Genomic DNA, 26,642 nt, shown 5'->3' with positions numbered 1-26,642 from the left:
TTTACTGTATTTTAAAAAACATAACATCAGGGTCTATTTTCAATGCTGGGTTTTCCAATATTAAAATAAAGTTAAGATGCTAAGAAGTAAACAACCTCCAAATGTTCTGGACTACAACTTCCACAATCCCTTGCCAGTGGCCATGCTAGCTGGGGCTGATGGGCCTTGACATCTAAACTATCTGGAGGATGCTACTAATTCTGTGATTTGTAGAGTATTTGGCAAAAGTTAAGAGGACTTAATATAACAGTCCTTTTCTTATCTTTCCACCATGTAATGCTTTTGATATCTTTAACATGCTTGATTTCTATTACTAATGTACAGCATTCAGTTTTGGTTACAATCCTATAAACACCTGGAGACATGTCCTATTGAACTCAATAAAAATGTATTCCTGACTAGAAATATACAGGATTAAATGTTTATTGTTAAAAACTTTGTGAGGCATATTGTATGGCCATATTTCAGATATTATTTAAAGCATACATTTATATAGCACTCTTCAGGTGTAGCATCCATGTCTGCTAACAACGCTTCACTGTAGTCATCTGCCATATATTTAAGTGGCTTAATTTCTGTTATACTTTAAGAACTGCTTTCTTAGATTAGACAAAAGGCCCATCCACTCCATTCGCAGCAGTGACCAACCTGAAGCAGACAAGCTGGTATGATAGTTATCTTTGGTTTATCTCCAGCAGTTGTCAATTAGAGGTTTATAACTCTGACATCATTAACATGGTCAGCAGTCATTGTTGGATTTTATCATTCATGAATTTGCCTTATCCTTTTCAAAACCATACTTTTAAAAATATTGGCCATTTCCCTTTTCTGGGTACATTTTTTGGGTGATAAACTGATAATCTTAGATGATATAAAGTATTTGAACTATGAATATAGCTCAGATTACATTTTTTACATAGTAAAGAGAGTAAACCTGCTGATCCATCACATTTTCATAAATGGAGGATTTTATATATAGTCTGAAAAATGTTCGGGACTTTTTATTATTGAGAATATAAACATGTATTCTGGGTTGTTTTTTTCACACAAGGTAATATTTCTTATAGTGAATTAAATGTACAGGTAGTCCTCATTTAACGACTGCCTCATTTAGTTACCATTTGCAGTTATGACAGTGATGAAAAAGTAACTTTTTGACCAATCCTTACATTTATGATCTTTGCAGGTTTGTAAAGTATATGAAAGCTGAAGTAAGATCATAAGCACAGTTGCGGTTTCACTTAGCGACTGCTTCTCTTAATTACTCACTTGCTGGTCCCAAATGTGGTCGCTAAATGAGGACTACCTGTACATTCTTAACCGTTGGACTACCTATACATTCTTAACCGTCAGCTAAACTTGATCGAGCTATATTTTTCAGATGCAGGATTTGTAAATATTGTTAGATTTTTTTTAACACTAATAAACAATGAGATGAAGTACTACCTGCACTTATGAAATGTCTGAGAAAAGCACTTGCTAAAATGTTTGAGCGCCTTAGGAAATCAATCATTGTCATGGATTACAGCTTTTATGAGAATCTGATCCATTTGTCAAGCACTGTAATCACCAATGGATTAGCGTTATATTTTCTTCTGGTAAGAAGAAGCTATATATGATTGCAAAATTCAGTCTTTATAAAAATACACACAATACTTGGTTATGTTTCAACATTCTAAACCACTATTGTTTCTGAAATTGCTGCTGCAAATATATTATGGAGTGTGGTGTGTGTGTGTGTATGTGTGGCGATGAGTTCACATAATCTCTATGCATTAGAAATGGGTAAGTTTCCCATGTTGTCCCAAATGGAGCAGAAAGTAAATATATCAATGTGTCTGTGAGAATGGAATGATACAGTTTCTGTCTTCAAATGATGTTCCTCAGACCTACCACCAAGCCTTACAGAATAGCAGTTGTATAATATTTCTGAAGGTTTAGCATTGGCTATCTCAGTGAAACTATCAGGGATTCAGACAATAAATCAATATTGTGTTATAATCTAAAATATAAATTCAACACAAATGGGCTTTTCTTCAAAATGAAATAAAATATGGATCTTGCATAATGTCAGTATTTGATGGCTCCAGTTAAAGTAGCAGATCTACAATTTTAGCAACCTCTATTATCCATCTTTTGTGGAAATTTAATGCAAGTCAGGTTTCAGTTCAGAAATAAAGACTGTATCACTGCATTCCAGGCACCAGCCTCAGGCAGGTGTCCTGGTTTCTCTTAATTTAAGATTGTCTGGAACTTGGCTATTGAGAATTGCTGTGTACCTTGTTATTATATTGATTACTGCATGACAGAAATCTTGCTAAGAAATCACAATTTTCCTATTTAATGTGCAACTGGTCTTAAACCCAGGTGTTTTTCCCCCCTGCTTCTAAGAATTAGGTTACAAAGACAGAAATATAGAAATATAGAAAGTAGATTCTTGGAACCCTCCTTTGTGCAGATGTCCAGTATGTCTTGTCTTATAAAATTTGATTCTATAGCTCTATGAGAATCCATAACTAACAGAAACTTTGAGTCTCTATCAAGCTACTATGCTGTCTATGGGTTGATCCTTTTCTATTTTCTTGGCTATATTTGGAGTTCTGATTGTGAATTTAAACAGTCACTTGCTGTTTAACTGGACAGAGATTACTCATGAAAAGTCACGTTTTCCCATTATCAAAAAATGAGATTTCTCTAATTACAGAAGAGGACACACATCCTTTTATGACTCTTTTATTCTCATGGAAGGTAGCACTTATATAGTATTTTCTACATGGGTAGACTAATTATAGTAAGAATTAACTTACAACCGGAGTTCTAAGAACTAAGTCAGATTTTGTCTTATGTGTTTGTGTAGAGTTTGAAATTGTGATATTTTAACAACTACGATTTATCCTTTATTGCATGATTTCTTAAGCTGGGAATGGTCGTGAATTCTTAAGTATCTAAAATGGTATTACTATCACATAAGAGGCACAGGCAAGCTTGGAAAAACCCCAAGGATTGCTGAATAGTTACAGAAAGGGAATATTCTTGAGGAGAAGTGTACAACACACTGTGAGCTCTAATTATATTCAGTGGCCACAGAAAACTGACCACCTGTTCCTGAGGAATGGGAAATAAAGAACAAATTATGTCAGAAGAAGAACTGAATTGAATAGCATGGTTGACTTAATTAAAAAAATTAAGAATAGAAACAGCTTCCATACTTTATACTTACATCAGAAGAAACCAATAAATTCAAATTTGACAATCTCAGATATTGTGTAGTATTGATTTTCAACATTAAGAGGAGTGTATGTCACTAGCATAATAGTTTTTATCAAAGTGTTCTGTGTAAACAATACACAAAACAAGATCTCTGGACTTATGGAGTAAATGAGTATTCATAAGAGTGAAGCACAGGAATGCTATAGTTAAAACTACAGCCTCCCAACTCCAATAGCACAGAAGGTGAATGAAAACAAAATACCTTGGTGAGATTGCTCAGAGGATCATAAGTGTGCATATGACTATTTTATATAATCTCTTTTAAAGACTATCCATGGGACACAATGATTACCTATATCTACACTAATAAGATCTTATTTTTGTCAAACAGCCTACATTGCCCCAAATATGGATAGTTTAGGCTATTAAAGGGTAATAATCCATCTGGGCATATGGTTATAGAATCATTACCAGTGATCAAAGTAACATATAAAATAAATACGGAATATGGTTTCTTACTTTCTCTTTCTATCCTGTGACTGGCATTGATGTTTTCAATTGATGGACAGTATTTCACAGATGTCAGTAATGTGTGCATCCATTTGCATATGCAACCCCTTACTTGGGCACAAAATGTACATTCCACATAGATTCCTGGACCAGGACATAGACCAATCCTCAAAAGGGAAATTAAAATTTTGATATTTATACAATCCCATGCCATTTTAGGTATGTTAATAATGTATATAAAATATTTAATATACCCCATTATACTTACTCCACCAATTCAATATTAATTTGTATTCATTTAAATAATAAATAATAATTTGTTACCCAGTATATAAAGAATGTTCTAGGATCTGCTTTGCTATTTTTTGATAGCATACTGTATATTTACAGACTATTTACCTTATAATTCCAAATTCTAAATACTTATAAAATAAAGTCACAGATTTTTCATTTGCTTATCAACATAACTTCTTAGTATTACATATTGATTATATTATGATAGATTCATATTCACATATAGCTGAAAGCTCTATTTTTAACTGAATTTCAGGTAGCTAAATATATGTTTCTTAATTTTTAGATCTATTCATAACTCTGCTCATTAGAGACAATTAAAAGGAAATGTGATAGCATAGTTGAGTTCACAGTCATCTAAAAAGATTTGAAAGATATTAGTCAGCAATGCGTTCTGTTGTACTGTGCTCCTGTTTATAGCAAACTGATGGTGTGTTTGGGTTTTTTGTTTTAAAAGGGCTTTTCTAAAGAACTGGCATTCTAAACCCTATGGCTGTGAAATAACGAGTGTCAAACTGACCTGTCATACTAAATTCAAAATTTGAACTTTAATGAGATGGAAATATTGGGACATTGTGAAAAGTTCACTTAAAAAAAATCAGTATTAAGAACAAGTAAGAAAGGAACTGAAACAAAACAGTAAGTATGAAAATGCCATTAGAGAAACCAATATACTCTCAGTTCAGAATACTGTCTGATTTTTTAATTGCTGTTTAAATTAATGCATATAAGTGGAATTGGGTAGAAAAAATATGATAGATATTTCCTAAATGCTGAACTATCTACAATAAGTGATGATAAACCATTTTTTCATCTTAAATTTCTATGTCATTCCAGTTATTCAACTGACTGGAATGAGTTAAAAAATAAATAAAAAGTTTAATCTTATCAGACAGCACATATTTAAGCTATGGCTACATTTTAGCCATAAGATGATAACTACTAGTTTATATTGCTTTAATAGAGGTTTGGATGGATTCATGGAAGTAGATTTATCCATACCTGTTGTTATTACTTTTTAAATAGCATTATATGTGTTCATGGCATCTGAAAAGTCCCTAGACCAAAAAGCTTGCATTATAAAAACAGACACAGGGAAATAACAGAAGAACAGGAGAGAAACAGGAGAGCAAATGGCCATTATATTATGATTAGAACCTCAGAGGATATTAGATGGGTGATGTCTCAAAAAACTTCAGGAAAAGTATGTTTGAGAAGCATATGGAGGAAGAAAGAGAAATGAACTTGGGGATGTATTCTGGGAGCCAATTTCAATTCAAGAGAGAATGAAGAGAGAAAGTTATTTTAAGGGACCAAGAGCCTTTGAATGACAAAGGTAATATAGCTGAATGGATGGACACAGGCCAAAACAGGATTTAAGAGCAGAGAAATGGTGGGGTGGAAGAGCCATAAATGGTTTGGAAGGTAAGATAAAAAAAAAAAAGTTGGGTGGGTGAATCTGTAAGTGGATAGAAAAACAATATAGGGGTTTAAGCGAGAGGTGTCAGATGAACAGATTAAAAGGTAAATAATTTGGCAGAATAATACTGAATCCATGGGTATATAGCAAGATAAGATAATGAACAATTAGATATATAATTGCAGTAATGAACTTAAGAGATGACCAGAGAGATTTGTAGATGACAATTAGGCATAAAAATGGATTAAGCTATTGCTTGGAAAAATAGGCTCCCCCCCCCCCATAATGCCTTTTATACACTTTATAAAATATGTAAATGACTATTGTTAGAGCATGCTGTTTGGGTGTGGCAATCTACATGCTTAGAAAGAAATATTTTTATGTAGATTCAGTAAATTGATTCATTGCATGATTGTTTTCCTTAAGTATAACTAAACATTGTTTCTGAGAACATATTACAATGCTTTTTCCTTATAGTGGGGATCTGTGTCATGTACATCAAGTACATATCTTAATATTGAACCAGGAACTTTGTAACATGATCTAGTTTATAGAAATCTGTAATTTATGGTCTTGAACCAGCCCTCTATATGCAAATATCAAATTGTGGTCCTTGATATGGCCATATTGCCATCCTCCTTAAAAGATGCATTCAAGTAGTGCAGTAGGGCCCAAATTAGTGTAAGAGTTGGGATGCAACCAAATTTATTTCAACAGCAGCCATGCAAAGGCTATGTGATACAAATGAATTTAAGTATATATATATAATGTATATATTGTATATGGTTTGGGAAACAGGTTCTCTAAGTCCAAGTGAATTATTTCTCTATGAGAAAGGAGCATTGTATTAACCTTGCTCTTCTCATTTGTGTGTGTATGTGTATGGGTGCGCATACACATGTATATGTGTATGTTTATAAATTACCAGTATAATTGATATTGTGATGCATTTTCAAATAATTTTTCATCCACAGAGGATTAATTTCCTATGTTTTAAGAGATTGTTAAGAACAATTGTTCCACAAGCCAGTAAAAAGTAAGATTTAATGTGACTGATCGCACAATCCTAAATACTAAAAAATAAATGCCATGGAATTCAATGAGGCTTACTTCAATCATATGTAGAAAATATTGCATGGTAACTGGTAGAAGATCCCTTCCCAATGTTTGCATGGTGCCCCATGCAATCCAGCAGTTATGCATTGTGAAAAACAAACAAACTAATATTTGGGCAATTATGAAGAACTAATGTCTTTTTTTGATCCTCTGCTTTATAGCCAGAAGGAATAGGTCTGCTTCTACACTGGGCTTTGTCTGTAGACTCTGCTTCCTCTCCCCAAATACTTCAAAGCAGGAAATCCTGAACATTCCTTGGAAACATATGCAGTGAGGACAGTGCAAGGGAAAGCCACAGTGGCATAAAGGGGTGTTTGGGGTGATCTGATCTCACAACAGAGGACGGTGCGCTAGAAATCAGACAGGTCATAGCCAGATATGGGACTGTAGCTTTAGATAGTTTTTTAGATTAATTGTTCCAATATTCTGAATACGAAAGTGCATATTTACTGCCTGCCAAAGCTGAAATGATGTAGTGATGAAAATTCTGAATTTTGAGTTTAAAGTACAAATTACATTAAAACACAACTTATCTGTATCAGAAATTGCATCGTTTTACAGTAGGAAATCTGAAGTTAATAAAGTAACGCATAATGGGTAGATTTATATTTCTGAAACATATTTTAGATCTTTTTAATGCATTAAATAATGAGATTGTTTAATGATATCTAGTCCTTAGAAATTTCCCTCATGTATCATTTCTAAATAGCAATATCATGAATATTTTTACACAAAAGTTAAATATCAGAATTGTGAAATATATTGAAATGGAGGCTGGGTGTATTGCTGCCACCTCTCCAATGAAATAGTTTTTCAACTTGGTAGTATACGCCAGATGTAATGAACCTGCACTTATTTCTGAAAAACAAAGTTCAACAACTTTGAACATCTTAAGATTCTTGTAAATGTTTTAGAAATAAATGTGTAAACCTTCAATGACATGGAGTTATGTTGACATATAGTGTCACTAATCTTCCATAACAGCTTAATAGATATGACATATATCAACAACATTTGGCTCCAGAGAACATTCAGGTATATAATCTGCTACAGTTTCATCTTTTTACAACAAGGACCTAGATATAAAATGATAACATATGCAAGCTACAGTTTATCTGTTCCCCAAAGCTAAGATAATTTATAGTTGTAATGCTACATTTCACTGTAGAACATGCACAATTTCCATTAATTTTAATGGGAAAAATATTTCTTAAAGGCTGCAAACAAAATGCAAGCTCATCTGGTAAAATGAAATTGCTTTGGAACAGTCTTCCCTGCCCTGACATCCTCCAGAAGTGGTGGGATTGCAACTCGTTGGCCATACTGGCTGGTAATTCTGGAAGTGACAGACCTCAGACATCTGGAGATTACCAATTTGAAGAAGCCTGCTGTAGAGATGTGATGTAGCCCAATCTTTGTTATGTGCTACAAGTTGAATAGATTCTTTTCTCACGTTTTCCCCACTCTACTTATTATAATATAAAAGTGACAAATACATTTTGGAAAACTGATTTAATATATGAATTAAATTACACACACACACACTTGTGTGTGTATAAAAACTCTTCACCCACCAAAAATTTAATTTTTATTGTAAAATTAACTCCATATGAAAATTGTGATAAGACATTGTTTAACCTATTCCCATAATGTCATTTACAAAAAATGAAAAGAAAGAAAGAAAAGAATGCACCTATTTCTTGAGCTGAAGACCTGATTTCAAAAGTCTAAAATTCTCTAAGGTTCTATTTTATATTATTTTCAGAAAACATGGTTGAATTCCTCAAACTGCTATCTGTTTCTTGTGATTCTTGAAAAAGAAATGTTGGATAGCAATGTGGTGCAACATTTCATACAGAGTTAAACTCTAGATGCAACTGTAAGTTGGCTCATGAAGAAAAGTTGGTAAACTTATACTTCATTTTAATACATGCATTATGATTTTGATTAAGAGTTAAACTTTTATTGTAATACACTTTGAGATTTTAAATCAGAAGCAGTATACAATTTTTTTTTAAAAAAATAAATGATTCTATTACTTTTTCAAACATTTATATATTTATGAATTCTGAAAAATAATCTTACAGTATTAACATAACACACTCAGAACAAATGTTTCTTCCATATGGGAAACATGAACTCCCAAACCTTAGATCAGCCATTCACAACCTACTGTAAGTGCCTTCCAGATGTGTGAATTGGTTTGGATCCAATCATATCTTCCACAAAGATTGCTAGAACTACATACATTCTTTCTTGGAAAAAAAATCACAAAAACATTTTTAAAAATGGTGATTTCCATAAATTATGCAAGAAGCAAGTTTACATTTAGTTGCTTCTTTTGGAAATTTGGATCTGTTTCTAATAAGTATGGAAGGAGGCATACAGGACACTGCCTAAAGCAGTGTTTCTCAACCTTAGCAACTTTGAGCTGTGTGGATTTCAACTCCCAGAATTCCCCAGCCAGCATGAGTTGGCATGCTGGTTGGGGAATTCTGGGAGTTGAAGTCCACACAACTCAAAATTGCTAAGGTTGAGAAACATTGGCCTAAAGTCTCATTGCTGGACTACAGGAACTCCTACTTAGTTCCTTCAAATATTTGTAGTATTCATATGTTTGTAAGCCCTTGTAGATTAGAAATTTCCAAGTCTGCACCTAATATAATCCCTTTGCTTGAGGATTCTTTGTAGAATAATCTAGCTGATACAAAAACAAACACAAAACATAACTATTTCCCCAAATAAATAACTAATTAAGACTCCAAAACAATCTCAAACGTGGACATGCACATAAACACAAAATATAGTTAGATATCAGAAATAACAGAACTATTAAGATGACAACACAGTGGGAGGAATAATAGAGAATGTCAAAAGAAGCTGTTGGGCTGCTCCTGTCCTTTGCTTGCTATATATTGGAGGACTTTTGCTGTCCTCATACCAGCTTTGCTTTGGTATTTTTTTAAAATAACGTTCTCATGGAACAATGTATTCACACGTATGTAGAAAGCAAAGATTTGTTTCCAATATCAGCTGTAAAGCAAAGGACTGGAAAAATTAGAGGATAAGACACAGAGCAACAGAGGGATGAACAAACAGACAGAGCAACATAGATGAGTGCAGAATCTGAAAAAAAAGGCCAAGGGTTAGATGCATGCCGTCCTTCCACCAATCTTTGTTCTATTGCAAGAGTGGGGCTGTTTTAGGCCACAATCCTCACGCCACTTACTCAGGACTAGTAAGAGAAGCTCCAGATCAGCTAACAAACCAATAAGCTGGCTCTAATAATTACTGTCATATTTCAAACCAGCCTACATCATATAGAAATCTGTCATTTCAATTTTAAAAGCCATTTTTAGGGAAACGTGTCCCATTGATTTCTGTAGAATCTACAAATAAATTGCATTGTAGCCAGAATCCCACCCAGGTTTCCAGAATCATTGAGGAATTTTGATACAAAGAGGTCCAACTTCTTGTCCCCAGCTGACATTTGGCCTAAGTGTCAGTTTCAAGATTGAACCCCTAGCTCTCTGCTTTCAGACACGTTTGACTGTTGCTGAAAATTGGCTGACAGACATTTGGCCTGACTTAAATGACAAAGGCAAGGAGGGCATAAAAGATAATAATGGAGAAAGGGAGGAGGGAAAGGTGTACCACTGGGAATAAAGGTTAAAAATGAATTACCAAGGAAATGAACATTTGTGTTGAGAATTCTGGATTTACAATATAGAGAGAGATAGATCTCTTATTTTCCTGGTCAAAGAACGGGGAACCTACAGTCCACAGATATTTTGGGGTTCAATTTTCGTAATGGTGATCATTGACCAAGCTTGCTGGGACTGAGTGGAGTTGTAGTCTAATAACACCATATGGGCACCAGATTCCCATTCCTGGCCTAGTCTGAAACAAACCAGTACCAAGTGAGAAAAAAATTGCAGTGTTTTTTTTAAAAATTGTGTTTGCTTCTGACTTTAGAATCTTTTCAGAAAGCCCTCAAAAACTGCTGGTAATATACCTCAATTGTTTTTAGGGACACTTGGAACATTTATATAGCTGCCCCTTCTTGGGGTGTCCAACCTTGCAGCAATAATTTGATTTGCATTCTGCCATTACAGGAATCACAGTTAGAAACCTGCAGCTGTACCTGTGAATGGGCTAGGTAACGTTATCTTCTCCATGGGAATGGGTTCTCAGGGGTGAGACCAATCAGATCACAATGCATAGAGAAGATTCTGAATTTCTGAACTGGCAGCAAATCACAGCCACCAAATTAATTTGCGGATGTTTTAAAAGAACTCAGAAGGAAACTTTATTTTTCGGCACTATATGAAGAAATTTGATTTCCCCAGGAACAGAAAACAAGCATTTACTGGAGCATTAATAGGCTTGTTAGAAAGCAACATGGGAATAGATATGCCTAAAAATCTAGGGGACAGCTACATCCTCATCTCTCTCTCTCTCTCTCTCTCTCTCATTCCCTTATAATCACTTCCGTACAGTCATTCCATTCAAGCAAGGGACAAACTTCTTTTACAAGTGGCTAGGATCACATCCTAAAAATAATCCTCTAAATACTTCATTGAAACTTAGAATCAGGAATAACACATTGTATACCTTCTATTATTCCTTTCAGCATACAGACACACTTATTACATGCAAACACTTGAAGGTAAGACACAGATGGCCAGAGATTAGGACTGATGTGCTCAAAGCTTGTATAGTCTTCTTAAATGGAATCATATATGTGAAATATATTTTTCAAGCTAAGGATAGCTACACAGATGCATTGACAAACATTGCTAGCCATGCAGGAGTAGATAAATCTTATTTGCCTTTCACAGAACATCCATACTTTTGCAGATATAAGGACATACAATCTCAGCACATATAAACAGCTCTTTTATATGTGCCTGATGGAGAACATCTGTTCTATTCAATTAAGATAAGGGCACCTGTTTTGCTATAGATATTCAAGCATGTAAGTATACAGTGCTCTAAAAATAACATAATGGAAAAATAAGGAAGAAGAGTAACAAAATACTAGAGTTCTTTGAATAGGTTCTTAAATTTGAAATCTGGGGGTGTTGTGTGTGTGTTTTTTAATTTTTTCTATTCTATTAGCTCTGTTTTTCTATTTCATAATGGTAGGAAAATATATTAAAAGATCCTCATACAGATTAACAAGCCTCTTCTATTACTCATAGGGAGGAGTTATTTATTAAGCTATGAACTAAGAAACCACAAATACTGTATGTATCAATAGAGAAAGCTGTTCTCAATACCTGCAATCAAATCCCTTTTAAAAAGTTACATCTTTCAAATTTCGTACTATTGTTACTTGGAAGTTGCATTCCAGAGAACAAAAGTCCTTGTTCTTAAGTGCATGAAATGTAATAGTCAGTTCTCCCAAATAAGGTAGCTTCCCAGAAAAAAAGTAGAGAGAGAAACTTCCATTTACCACCATTTCTCACAAAATAGGAGACTGAAGTGAAATAAGTTAAAGATTTCAGTCATTTTATTGTTTTGGATATATTATTCACTGTTACACTTAGCAACTCCTTTTTAACAATGACTGCATTTGGATGACACAGCATAGCCATGAGAGCTTCTACTGAATAGAAGTAAGCCATCACACTGCCTTCAAGACGACACTTAAAAACAAATCACTGATCAGTGGTTTGCAACCACTCCTGTTGTGGGGAAGAAACCCATTGGATAACTTCATGGCTAGTCAGAGTTGGTTCTGCCCTGTCATTCAAATGCATATTCCTATTCAATGGATTGTACATTTGTGCAATTAGAGAAGCATCACTGTTAACAAGCAAAGAGCATACACAATTTAGACAGCACGGAAGCTAGTCTTTTACTTCAGAAGAGGAGGACAACAACCTATAACATAGCATATTCTGGGTGTTATCCAGCAATGAGTGCATAGCCAGGCAGACATATAACCCTCTAATTAAAAAAACAAAAACAAAAAATGGAAATGCCTAGTTACGAGTTTATTTTGTATTTTCTCATAAAAAGGTCCCATGCATCTGAGGACGCCTTTTCTGTACTAGCTGTTTTTATGCATCCTATCTTTCAGTCAGTGAAATCATAATTACAGGCATTCAACAACAATGAATAGGAACAAAGAGATTTATCTGATTCTAGATATAATCAGGTGCAGGAAAATAAAATGAAACCAATAAATCAAAGGCTACAAAAATCAAGAAATATCTAAACATTAGGAATCTAAGCATGTGAATTTGTGCACCCTTTTTGAGAAGTAACATCAGTACTAACTACTTCCAAGTAAAGATGCATAGGGTTGGATTTAAATCTTGTATTCGGGACCTTGGAAGGAAGGCAACAAGTTTGTAAACATCTCAATTTAGTAGAAACTACCATGGCTTCTTATGTAAAATTTGGTTTCCCACTGTTGAAAAGTGTAACTGAGAAGACACATCCTGTAGTGATTGTTACCCTACACTCCGAGACCTACACCTAAAAATGCAGATAACTAATATTGGATTTGTTCTTGTGACAATGCAATGACTTCAGTGATGTTTGCAACAATACACTCCATTTGAAATGAATGTAGACTAAAGAGTAGTTTCATGTGTTCATAACTTAGATTCATGCTAGTAAACATGCAAATGCAGAACATGCATGCCCGCTCTAATGCAAGAGAATTACATGCCAAGAATGTTAGGTACCTAGGCAATTACAATTGCATCCACATACAAGCTCAAATATATTTTTAAGGCTTGTGCACACATTGTCTACCCAAAGTGGAAGTCACCTGCCCTGTGGAAACTAGTTTCCCCAATGAAGTCTCACTTACCTCTAGTAATTTAGCTCTAGCTCAGTTTAGAGCTAGTGTGCTGCTCCCTAAAGGTAAGCAAAGCAATTTAACAAGGAGTAAATTTAATGTCTGCACAAGCCCTAAGGGATACACCTGCACTCAGATATATAGACAAATGTGTGACTGTTAAATAATTTAGACTATTTGAAATAGTGAAACAAATAAAAAGGAACTAAACAGATAAAAAATACGCCCATTGACTCATGTCATACACACACATACACTAAATTACATTCTAACCCTATTGAATTATTATAAAATATATTTGCAGAATCACTCATACATACAAATACTGTACATATAGTTATATCGTTTGTTTATACTATAGAGTGAAATCTTCTCAGTACATCACAAATACAGATTGACAAATTCTTTTAATAACTAGGAAATTCCCTGTTTCATGAAAAAAATTCTGGGGTTTCTCAAATCTCTTCTAGACTTTTTTCCCCCAGTGTTGTATTTTTAATGGCTTAAGTTGTAGCTGAAACAACAGCAGTGCCACAGGCTGATTTCACATAATTTATGTTTGTTCTTTTTCAGTTTTGCAAGTTTATAAGTTTGTTTTGCCCTATATTCATTTTAATCTATATTCAAAGAAATATGAATAATCATTCATATTGAAGTCCATACTGAAAGGTGTAATTTCATATAATATGAATTTAAAATACTATTTATTATGCATTCTAAGCATATTTTAACCTAAAATACATAAATGAATTTTGGTACTGTTGTGAGCCAAAATATGTGTCGCATAATTTAGGGTACTGAAAATCTGAAAAACAAGTATTTCAATCTGCATGTTAGTTTGGGAGATGCAGACAGGAGCATGTTATAGCAGAATTAGCAAAGAGTGCTAATTCAAGCATTCCTAGCTGTAAGTACCCTTTTTGCTAAGCATAGCCAATGTATAGGTTTTACTTGGGGAAAGATGTGCAATGCAGCTGTTGTAGGATAACAAAGAAAAGTGCACATCTTCCAAGAAAGGTTTCCAAAAGGCATTGCTCCAGATGCAGATCTGAATGGAGTATTAAAGGCTTCATTAGCATGCCTTGCAGATCCAACAATGGAACTATAGCACAGTCAAGGATATGTGTGTGTTGGGGTGGGGGGTGGGGGGGGTGGGGCAGATATACTTCCAGTTACTAAAAATAGAGATTACAGCACTCAGAAAATTTTCGCAGTGGATGTATTTACAGGAGGAAAATGATCAAGATTGCATGCCATAACAGCTAGAAATTATAGTCCAATACAGGACAACAGGGTGGGGAAGGCTGGTATATAAAAAATGTAAACATGTAGAAAATTTTCTTAAAAGTTAACTGAGTAATTTCAGAAATTAACCTATTATTTCTATGGAACAATAGACAATGTTAATATTATAAACAACTTTCTAATGCTGGAAAATCCTTATCTGTTGCATGCGTGTCCCATTTTCTATCACGGAGATCCTAGGCATTCTCACATCCAGATCTTGACTTTCAATCCATTTTTTGGAAACTTGATGCTATGGACAACTCTGTTTTGTTCATTTGTTTGCTTATTCCCAATCTCATCAAAATCTTCTTTCTACTAGATCACTTGGTAGCAAACTGTCATTAGTGTACAATAATTTCTTGTCATCAGTTTTTATAATTTTCTGTGTTTTTGATCTGCAGTGTTTCAAAGTTCCTACAACTGTCCTGATAAATTCTAGTTTTAGATTTCATGGTGAGGGTTCTGAAAGATATAGTTATTTTAGAACTATCTTTATATGTTTTGTTCATGTTTTTTTACTGGTACCATTGGAAGTGGATTGGAATCAGTGGGAAATCAGAGAGATGTATACAAACTGGAACCATGAAGCAGATGGAAAGCTGCATTTCTTATCTTGTTTTGTTTTCATATTTTTATACTCTATGAATTGTATAGTTCTGCACTGATATGGCAAAAATAAGAAGTGCTATGGCCAGATTTCCATATAAGATTCAGTGAATAACTGAATTTGAGATGAGAGAAATAAACTATGATGAACTGAAGGCTAATGTGGACTTATTTGTTTCTGGACATTCTTTCTACTATTTCAGGACCAGATATTCATAAATATTCCCTTTTTATACTCTTCCTCAAAGCACTGCTTTTAGCTTACTCAGATTTACTGTAGTTTTTGTGATCTTCCTACAGCAATATTTCTTAAAATATATTAGATGGAACACCAGTGCTTCCTGAATAACTGGAAGGTGTTCCATAACTAGTCCCCCAAATCCAAGAGAAGTATTTTATGAAGTTTGGATCCATTCAGTTTCACTAGTCATAAAAGTTCTCTGTTCATGAATAAAGAAGAAAAGTTGACAGATTTCTTCTCAAGCATCACACTGAAACTATTTGAAAAAAAAAAAGACTAATGACTTAAGTTACATAGAATATAAGCTTTAAGTTAAAAGGCTCTGACAACCATTTTCCTTCAATATATTTTTTGAAAGATCATTTTCAGTACTTCAAATATGTCCAAAACCAAATATTGAAATAGGCTGAAGGTTACACTGATTTTAAGATTTTGTTTTTTAAAAACTCACTCTATCACTTGATCTAATATGCTGTGATGTATAAGCTCATATATCTCATTAAGATTTGTAATTGATGTATGAAATGTAATTGATTTTTAAAAAGAAATATTAAAACATGTTTATTCCCCTTTTTAAAAAGAAAAAATGTCAAAAATGTAGTTTATTTACAAATGCTTTCCTATAGCCTTTAAAAGTTTTCAAGTACAGTCTTCCATTGTAGTGAAATTTATTTCTGAAAAATGCTTTAATGCATGCACACGTGCACACCCATGCACATACACACGTGTGCACACAGACACTCATCTACATTCACTGATCACGTATATCTGACTTTTCTACCCTTGCCTTCTGCTTCTCTGATGATTAAATGCTTCCCAATCAAATTGGAACTGCATAGCAAAGTCGCAGATGGACTTTACAGGGTGTTCCTATCTAATGCATCCGTCAGTTTTCATGACAAAGTAATTAATGCCAAGCAAGGCTCATATTATACAAACCGAAGTGTTACTATTTGCAACAATTTCTGGAGATTTGTCAGAGACTAATTTGCCCAGTTAGTACAGGCTATATGCTATCATATGATATCTGATTTTGGAATCAGGTTAAAATCTAGTATCATGTAGCCCATACAGAAATTTTTCTTTTCTTCTTCCCTCCACCCACCATTCCAGTTTGTGCAGAGCAAGCCAGCATACAGGCACACAAGACAGATTTGTTCAAGCTCACAAACCATGAGCAAAGCAAAACTTTCATGGTAGGAAGGACAAAGGAATGATGCAATTGGTAAGTGAGGAGGGAAACTTTTCAATTTGAACTGCAAAAAACAGTGCCTATTTGTTGGGTGGCTGAGTGGGTTGCCAAAGAGCAAGGTTATTTTTGAAGGTACAGACTGATATAAAGGACCATCCATTCTCTTATTCTATAGGATTATGTGCAATATTATTCCAAACATTTCAGAACATACTCCATCTTTAATTGATGGCAAATTATCAGTGCATCAGATATTGTGCAAAAAAATTAAAAGAAATTCAAAATGAATTACTTAATAACAAATGTTAGAATTAAAGCAAAGATTAAAAGAGAAACTTCAAACATGCCAGGTAATAAAAAGACATATGCAAAATTCTTAGGGTCTGTATAGTAGAAGGGTATTCTTTAGAGGTGAAGTGGAACCAATATCAATGTCATCTGCAACACTTCAAAGATACTTGGTGGCGGGAAGAAAGATAGCCATAGTCAGCTTTTCTGCTCTATAAATAACTGTTTAATTTGATCAATCTCTGCTGTCCTATATTTACCCAACATTAATTAAATATCAATATTAGTGTACTATACTAATATTTAGAAAATACACTCAGTACTCCCAGAGATCCATAAACCTCCTTCCCTCGTATTTTCTAGAAGTTCTTTAAAGACAGTTTTATTTTACTGGGCGTTCAACCCTAGTTAGGATTACTGGTGTCCATCTTGGGGGAGATATATTATTTGTTTCATTACTAGTATTACTAAAAGTATTGCTACTTTTAAAAAATAATTCAATTTATTCTTATGGTTGCTTTTTTATATTTTAACATGTAACCTGCCCAGAGTCTGTTGATTTGGGTGGGCTGTAAAATCAATCTCACATTTCACATATTTTCCTGCTAAATAATGTGGCTGTCCTATGGAGAATGGAACATATGTGTGATGAATCTAATTTATTTTATCTTAGTTCTTGATCAGAATTTATCTAGAATGGAAATTAGCTCAGTGAGATTTAACAAATATTCTGAAATTGTAAATAATATTGGTGGTGTGTTATAATAAAATAACAGATTCTGCCAAACATAATTCCTTCTGTTTATGATGATGAATGATATCCCTTTTCATCACTATAGCTGCAGTTGGTCAGGATCTCTATAGGTACCCACATTGAAGCAATGTGAAATAATAAACAAGTCACACAGATAACTTTTGCAGTGCCAAAATATTCCCTGAGCCAGAATTAAGCTGGATTTAATGGTCTTTGCAAAATTTGGAATAATTCTTCCTCCCATGCAGGTTTTTTTTCATAAATAATTGGGAGACAAATAATATGATTTTATTTAATGCATAAAATGTATTATAGAATGTTAGCTCAGTTGTGTGGATTTAAGATTGAAGAAAAGAATCTGGGAAAATAAAAGTCTTGGCAATTTTTTTTCCATATCTGGTTCCCACTATTCCACCTCGAAAGAATTGCCCTATAATTCGCTGTGAAGTGACAAGTATTTCAGTACCCTGGGAAATTTAATGTAGTTTTGGAAAATCAGTGTTGACTATTTCCACAACTTCCTAGGACAGAAACTTGCTCATTGTGCATTCACTCCACAGACTTTTCATTGATTTTTCTACTATACAGTTTTTATTCATGCCAGGCTGATTATGAGGGAAAGAAAATGATGCAACAGTCAGAAAACCCTCAAAGTTGTTCTAAAACATAAAGAAACAAGCATAAACAAAAATAGAACAAAGTAAGCAATCCTTAAAAAAATCTTTAAATAAAAAGGGAGGGAGAAAGAAGGGAAGAGAATAAAAAAAGAAGAGATTAAAAAACCCAGAAAAGACAAATGAATATTAAGAGCAGGCACATTCATGGACAGACGCCAGCTACTTACGGTCACCTCGGTGATTGCTATATCAACAATGCTACCCACAACAATCAAGGCGTCAAATGTATTCCATGCATCACAGAAATAGTGCTGCATGTTTCAGGGAAACCAAAAAAAGAAGAAGAGAAAGAAAGAAAGAAAGTAAGAAAGAAAACAAAGAGGAGAGAGAAGGAAAAAGGGTATAAAAAACCCAAAGAAAAATCAAAATCAAAATAAATAAATAAATAAATAAAGCATGAAAGAGGGAGAGAAGAGAAAAAATAAGGAAAGAAAGAGGTTATGTGGGCATAGTAAAAACTCTCTTACCACTCTACAGTACTGGTTGCTCATACCTCTGTAATATGATGGAGGGTATCAATAAAAAGCCTGGTTAGTTAGAAAGTTACACTCAAACATGTCTGGTTTTGTTTTGTTTCATCTTTTGGGGAGGGAAAAAAGCACACATACCCCAATCTCTGTGCGCTTTCACCAGCCACATTTGTGACCAGTGAAAAGAGAGGAGGTCTTCAACCCTCCTCCTTTTTTCCCCCCTGGAAGAAGGACGACGGCAAGGTCAATAAAAGCATGACTAGAGGGAAGAAAACATAAACCAGAAAAAAAGAGAAGGTAACAAGTAAAGAAGAAGAGAAGGAGGATTTGGTGGCATCCTAGGGAGGGTAGAGTTATACTCACATTAGTTTCACTGAGAATGACGTCTATAATGCTGCCAATTACGATGAGGAAGTCAAAAATATTCCAAGGATCACTAAAGTAACCCTACATAAGGGAGGGGCAGGCAGGATGGGGATTAAAAAGGAATGTTAGACAGACAGAAACAGTTCAGAATTGGCATTAGAATCACTGCCCTGATAACGCCAGGGGCTGTAGAAGAGCAGCTGGGACCAGGTGTTTCCATATAAGCACACAAGTTGGCATTACTCAAACATGTAATCCCAATGAACCCAAAGGGATCAAGTGTTTATGTAAGGACTACCTGTGTGAATGCAAATTGGGGTTAGACTAATTCTGACTAATATGAAGGAGTCCTTTCTTTAGTAATTTGTATTTTCTTTTGCTCTTTTTAAGTGTTATAAGATTGATTTGTGGGCAGTTCATTGGAGAGTAGCATTCGCAGGAAACAAATTGTTCCCATAGCTGTGTTCTATGCAAATCTAAAAGGATGTCCAGAGCCTAAAACAGAGCATTCTTTATTCTGAGGATAGGAACCTCATAATGACCACTGGTGGCATTGTACTCACATTCAATTAAACTATAACTGACATAAATCAGTTGTCTTTGGAATATCCTGAAGACAGAGGAGGATTGAGTAGAAAAGAACCTACATGATTATGAAGAAGGGGATCTTTGCCAACAGTTTACATGGTCTTAAGGCCTACTGAACTCAAGTTTCCCCTCTCATACAGACGATAACAACTGCCATCTTTCAACCAAATACTGTAGAGTGTATTTAACTTATCCATTATTGTAGCATTAGGTCCACTCTAATATTAAAAATAAATTGGTGTAAGGTAGGACTTAAACTAAAGATTGGAATCTTATGAGTCTTGAGGTGGGATTTGCTCCATTTTTAAATTAAAAACTTGGTTAAATTGCTAAGTATTTCAGACACTTTTGCAAGACTTGCAAAAATTCTTTCTTACAAATCCATGTTCTAAAATCATCTTCCCGCTTTTCCCTTATCCTGTTAAATAATGTATTTGTAGGTTTCTGGTTGTTTACCATTTTGTGCTAATCAGATTTCCCTGTTTCTCCAGCTGCGATCAATTTTCAAAGAAACTGAACCCAAGTGGCACAGGAGATGTTGTTCTTAGTACAGGAAACTACAGGTCATGGGTGAAATGTGAGCCTGAATTCCCAGGATTTTTTAAAGAAAAAAAAGGGGGTTGGTGGGAAAAGCAATTAGTTCCACACTGATGAAAGACCAGGCTTAGAAATGTTAGAGGAAAGCAGTTACAATTCACAACTAGGCTAGATTCTGATCAAGATCCTGTCTTTGGATGTGCCATCCAACTAAGCCTCTCTGGATTGAAAAACTTTCTGATTTTCACTTCACAACAGTTGGAGGCACTGTTAGAGAGTCTTGTGGGTAGAAAGTAAAAGAGAGTGTGAAGTTAGAAAGAAGTAAAATGCATTTTTGAAACATACACAAGGGAAATTTCCAGACAACCTTGAAACATAGGCTAATTTGAACCCAACACTCAAAATATGGAGGGCTAATTTTCCATTTGTTATCCCACTAACAGACAGATGAGTGCATTGGGAATGGAAGAAAGCATCAGTTGTGGAGGATATATCATTCAATATTCTGGCCTATAAATTTAGAGTAAAATGTTAAAATTAGTGCCATGATGAGGTCTCCAGCATCTCTAGGAACTAGATCAACCTGGAACAAATGTGTAATTAAACATTTACATCAAGGGCGAGGAAAAAAAATGGAGGTAAAAAGGCACAGAGATTTGAGTATAGGTAGTCCCCAGTTTAAGAACGAGTTCCGTTCCCAAGCTCTGTCCTTAAGTCGAATTTGTATGTAAGCTGGAACAGTATTATTGTATAATACTGTATGAGTAGTATTGTGCAGTGAACTTGAACTGTTGTGTATTTAACTTGAATCATTGTCTATTTAATTCAAATTTTGCTACAATAGGCTCCATTCTTAACTATGGGTTGTCCGTAAACTGGGCGTTCTTAACCTGGGGACTACCTGTAATAACAGTACAAACATTGAATGCATACAAGATATTCATGCCCTCTGAACAGATTAAAGTTTGGAAAACTCAACAGAACCTGTTTCAGTAAAATCAGAGTGGCTAGTCACATTACCAGACACTGAACCATGAACGTGATGTATTCTTTGCAGTCTTTCTAGTGTATTTCAAATTATTCTTAAGGACCAAATTACATGTAATTTAAAACAAATGTCTTGTTTTATTTTAAAAAACAAATATCCATTGTGATGTCAGGAATCCAGATTGAGATTAGGACAGTTAATTCTATTCACATAATTTAGTAAGTAAAAAGCTCCCATTGTGAATAGCAGATTCAATGGACATGTAATTTCAGATGGGACTCCAAAAAAGATGAAAGTTTAACTACCATTTCCCCTGTGTCTTTGTCTCAGTCTGGATTTCCTGCTTCTTCTCTCCCAATTCTAGTAATTAAATGCAGCAGTAATATGTATGACAGATATATCTAGTTTGTCTCTCAGGTTATATATCAACTATAATTTTTTACAGTCAGGGGAAAAAAAATAAAGCACAGCAGAACGGTCATTGTTTCTGGTACACATTCACTTTGTGGCCCACCATGATCTCCTGTCAAAAGAGTTTTGTAATACTTTACAATTTTACATGCTGTGCCCAGTAAAACACAAAATGGTCTGCCATGGCTACAATCGTTATTGCATACATGTTGGTGTGACTGTCATGACAAATGCTAAATTATGTATTACATGCTGTCTCACTTCTGCCCCAAAACAAAACTTGAAATTCATACTGCCACATGTGTACTAATGTAACCAATAAGCCACAATGTTCCTCATAGGAATAAAATTTACTAGAACTGATTGCAATCTGGTCTAATTAACTTATTTATCTACTGTTTTTAAGAAATTAGACAAATAATCTGCTGCTAGGAAAAGTATTTGCATACTTATCAAGCTATTGATGCTGGATCAGGGTAATCATACAGTGATGGCAAGAAAGAAGTCGCTGTTGTTGTACCAAATAAATAACTATTTATACTTAGATAAAGGAAGAAGGATTTCTAAAATAGCTTTAATAGGGTGTTAGAAAGTGAATCTATTCCCACTGAATATTTTAGAATTCATGGCCATCCATATTACGCCTTTTAATCTTCTGAGTCCTTGGGAGTTGGTTAGGGACAGATGTTTTGTTGGCCTCCAATCATTATTGGAGTATTATTACTTTATAAAACAAAGCTTTATAATAAAAAAGTATAATTAAAAATTAACCAAATTTAGAAAAGAGCAGATCTTGTGATTCAAAGGGGATTTGCTAGATTTTCTTCCTTTTACCAACTAAGATTACCAATAGTATTTTGGCTTAGTCATTTATTAAAATAAATGCATGAAGTTTTAAATGAATCCACTACAGTAAAATTCTGTTAAAATACAGGCTTAAAACTCAGGGCAGAAGATGGTTTACATAGCAGAATTTAAGCTATTTTCTCAAACCAGCATCTCCTATGGAAGAGAGTTCACAGAGCTGCAGTATTCTACGCTTATATAGGAATAACCAAATAATAGTTCAGTGTTGTGAAGTTTCCTCTCTTTTAGCTTCAGCTTTTTTACTACAGCACCACTGTGTAGTCTGAGAGAAATCATTAAACATGAATAAACTGAAATAATTAAAAATATTCTAATTTACTTTTGATTGAAAATAGGAATATTTAGGAATAGGGGCAGGCAAACTTTTAATGACAGGGGTTGTATAATGTTTTTGGCTGGCTGGGTTAAGGGGAGTCAGGATTTTCAAATGGGTTTTTTGTGGGGGTTTGGGAGGTTCTTTTGTTTTACTAATTTAGGGCTTATAGTACACTTTATTTTGTTTTAATATTTCTCACTTCAAAGTGGCTAGAAACTATGTTAATTTTAGCAACTATGTTGAACAGTAGCTTTGAAGACTCCCCAAAGAGAGGGAACCCTGGGGCCTCAGGCTGCCAAACCCTAGTTTAACCAGTCCTGAACTCAGCTCTCCACCTAAAATTTCCAAAAAGTCTGGATTATTTTTTAAAAATTCTCTAAGCTAGATTTTGTAACACTGCTATTCCATTTCTTTCTTTACTATCTTACCTGTAGAAAAAAAATCTTCTTTAAATTAAATTTAAATCTAAATTAAATTAAATTTAAATCTAGTTTGTTTTGTAGGTGACCAATTGCTATCAACAGTCACCAAGACACACTGAACAGCAAATGTGTGGAAACTTTCCTAGGCCATGTGGTTTGTTGTTGCATGTAAGCTTTAGAGAGGGAAAGCTTATTGAAGGAAGGATTCTTCAGTCTAGGAAGAAGGAGGCATTTTCCCATCAGAAAATTTGTTGTGAGTTCTTCTTCTCCCAAGAGAAATGCTAGGGAGGGTTTAGACCAAAAACAAATTGATGGCATTGTTTATTTTTGCAACTGAAATGGTTAGAGTGTAACTGTTAATCTCCTGCCCAATGGGAGTCCTCTTGCTTTCTTGTCAGAGGTAGAATTAGGTTATCGTTCTGTTTAAAATTCCAGAAGAGTTCCCAGACCTCAAGTGGGAATTTCTTTATGTCACAAAATACCCTGAAACCTTTTAAGGGAGGAGGACAGGAGGCTAGATATTTTTTCTCTCTCACAAATAATAGTTTTGGTTTACTGTTAAATATAGTACTTTTTTTCTAGCAAAAAATCAGTTCATAATCAATTAATTCATGAAAACAACCATCATATATATGCAATAGGTGGGTGGTATGGAATCTCATTTGTGCAAGGAAAAAAGCAGAGGGCATTCAGAGGGCATCTGTCAAACCAGCTCTCGGTTTCCTTCCCTACAGTCAGCTTATCCTTCATCTACTCAACTTTTCCTTGGTCTTTCACACCAGATGGAGAGAATAGAGTAGGGCAAATTACCTCATTTTCTTCTAATCCTACATCTTTTCATGAAGTATTTCATGAACCTGTCAGTATAGCCACAGGAACCCTTGAGCCATGCCTGTTTGTTGCTTATGTTAGCAGATAACAAAACTTGTTAAACAAAGAGGCTCTCATCTAGCATCCTTCAGCATCCCTTTGTTGGTTCAATAGCAAGAAATCAAGATATAGGAATCTGTATCTACAGCACATCTGAGAATCAGTAGTACCAACCAACAAGTCTGTGTCTTTTGGCTGCAGCTCACAGTGCCCCAATAAAGCCCTGGTTACGTCTTCCCCACATACAGTTCAGCAGTGTCCATGGGGTGGGGTAGGGTCAAAAAAGCAGTTGACATATATAAAAATGGGGTGGTGCTTTGATCATGATGCCTCAACCTCCATCTTGCTTGTTTTGATCCTCTTCTCATCAAGCCCACTGATCCAGTTGATCAGCAATCAACAACTGAGAACAAACTGCAATGCAAATAGCAGTTGGAAATGACTATTTGCATAAGGATTATTTCAGTAAGAACCGGATTAAAGTTTTTCTTCTCAACCCCAGCAATCTTGATCAAGATGGTTTTTCTCTCCTACCATAAGCAGGAGAAAACTGCTGTCTTGTATGCATCAGGATGTTGGGGAGAGTGAACAGGTTGCAGTATCTGGTTGGCCACTGTGACAAACAAAACACTGGACTAAGATGGGCCTTGACATGATCCAGCAAGGCTATTCTTATATTTCTAAAGCTGATCTTTCTCAATCACACTTTGCTTCCCATTTTTGATAGCCCCAGGCAGACTAAAGTAATCAAAAGTCTGAGATGCCTGTCAATTTCCTTACTCTAGCCAAGACATAGTTCTAAAAAATACTCTTTTTTGTTTATATTCTGCAGTGCTAACACTTAAATTTGTATTTTACTTCATTTGCATTTTATTTAATATTTTAATTTTGGAATGTTAAGCACCCCAACTAAAAAATATTAGAATTTGGTAGATTTTTGTTATTCCCCAAAGTAGTTAGTTGAATATCTTGATCCTATACATTTTATGTTTATGTCAGAAAAAGTTTTAATTGGAAGCAATACTTGTATGTGTGGTAACTGGATTTAATTCTAGCCACTGTGTATCTTGGGCCCCACTTATCAGTGAAAACATAAAGGTGGAGCCTTCCTATCCCCTTTAATCTTCTAGCACAGGCTTTAATTAATGGTGATGACTTGATACAACAAAAATATCTCTGTTCTTCTTCTGCAATATTTTGGAAACATCCATCTTTATTCCCAGGGTCCGAGAATTCTGTCACTTTATAGAAATATATTTGATTACTGGTGCAAAAGTTTCACCATAATCCTTGACATATTTGGTGTGTATTGTTTACACACCAGACAGGCCTTATGGTGCTGGACATTCCCTTCTGTGTTGCACTGGCTCTCTGAGCATGTGACTGTGGCACCTCATTTTCCCCTACCTGCTCTGCCATAAGCTTGAGTTCAAAGCATGTGATAAAGACTTCCTTTGATGTCTGTAATCTTGGCTCACTGCTTAACTAGATATGGGGAACATGTTCTGACATCTCTACAATGTATTTTTCTCCTCATTAAAGTCAGTAACACTATGCATCTTGGCAGGTTGTATAGCAGATTCTAGGATTCTGTATATTTTGCAGTATTTTGAATATCCAACCATGGTTTCTGTCTTACATCTGCAATTCAGTTTGATCCTCTTTTCTTTTGACATACAAGCTTAAACCTTAAACCTTAAACCAACACTGTCATGTGCCCTAGGCCAGGCTTCCTTCCATGTCATAGCTCATAGGATAGGGGATTGCATTTGTGGCCATGTTTGGGAACCTATTTTGCAATTGTTGATTGCTTCTCCCCAGTATTGCACACTGCAGCATGCATCTCATCATCTCAGTCAGAAAATAAGTTTTTCTTCTTTGCCTTATCATTCTGTTTTGTCACATTATCTGTGCACAGTACCTGAGGCTTTCTCCTAAACCACATTTCTTTGAATTTCTTTAATTCTTGGCTCTTCTCACTTGCTCAGTAAATCCTGAATAGTCATCTCTAGAAGTCAATATATATAATTTTCTACCTAGTATATTTGTACTGGCCCCCAAGCGTTGCTGTGAATAAACTCCAGGGCTTCCTTTGTCCCTTTTTCTCTTCTTCTGGAAAAAAAACTGGTCTTGTATCTTTTCTTTATCAAATAGCAGGGTTGCTGTGATTGATTTACACATGGTCATATTTTCAGATATTTGGCTAAATTCTCCAATTTATGTCCTAAGCTTCTGTGCCAGAGACTTAAATAGTTGTTGTGCCTACATTGTGTTGCTGTGCTAGCTTTATTTTCTTCAAAATCCACGTCAGAAAGTTTGTATTGTTAAAGAATATATATCATAAGTAATTCATTATACTGAGTTTTATAGCTATGATTTTTTTAAAACTTTACTT

At 34.7% G+C, this 26,642-nt stretch overlaps 1 protein-coding gene across 16 annotated transcripts in view; it reads right to left on the bottom strand.

Moving 5' to 3' along the window:
* The window catches only part of CACNA1C (calcium voltage-gated channel subunit alpha1 C), a 572,293-nt gene that overhangs the window by 48,249 nt on the left and 497,402 nt on the right, over window positions 1–26,642 (bottom strand). For 7 of the 16 annotated variants that reach the window (XM_088141247.1, XM_088141245.1, XM_088141254.1 and 4 more), the window contains one exon: window positions 18,580–18,663. The exons of 1 other annotated variant lie outside the window; for it this stretch is intronic. In XM_088141247.1, coding sequence (XP_087997373.1) covers window positions 18,580–18,663 — 84 coding nt within the window. Of the gene's footprint in view, window positions 1–18,579; window positions 18,664–19,245; window positions 19,330–26,642 lie in introns of all 16 variants that reach the window. 8 more of the 16 variants (XM_088141249.1, XM_088141248.1, XM_088141258.1 and 5 more) reach the window with 3 other exon arrangements.

This window comes from Python bivittatus, unplaced genomic scaffold (genome assembly GCF_059951505.1).
Source record: "Python bivittatus isolate LINGU-HERP-01145 unplaced genomic scaffold, Pbiv_v1 ctg000330_np1212, whole genome shotgun sequence".
Lineage (NCBI taxonomy): Eukaryota > Metazoa > Chordata > Lepidosauria > Squamata > Pythonidae > Python > Python bivittatus.
This window is presented reverse-complemented; position numbering and strand designations above follow the sequence as displayed.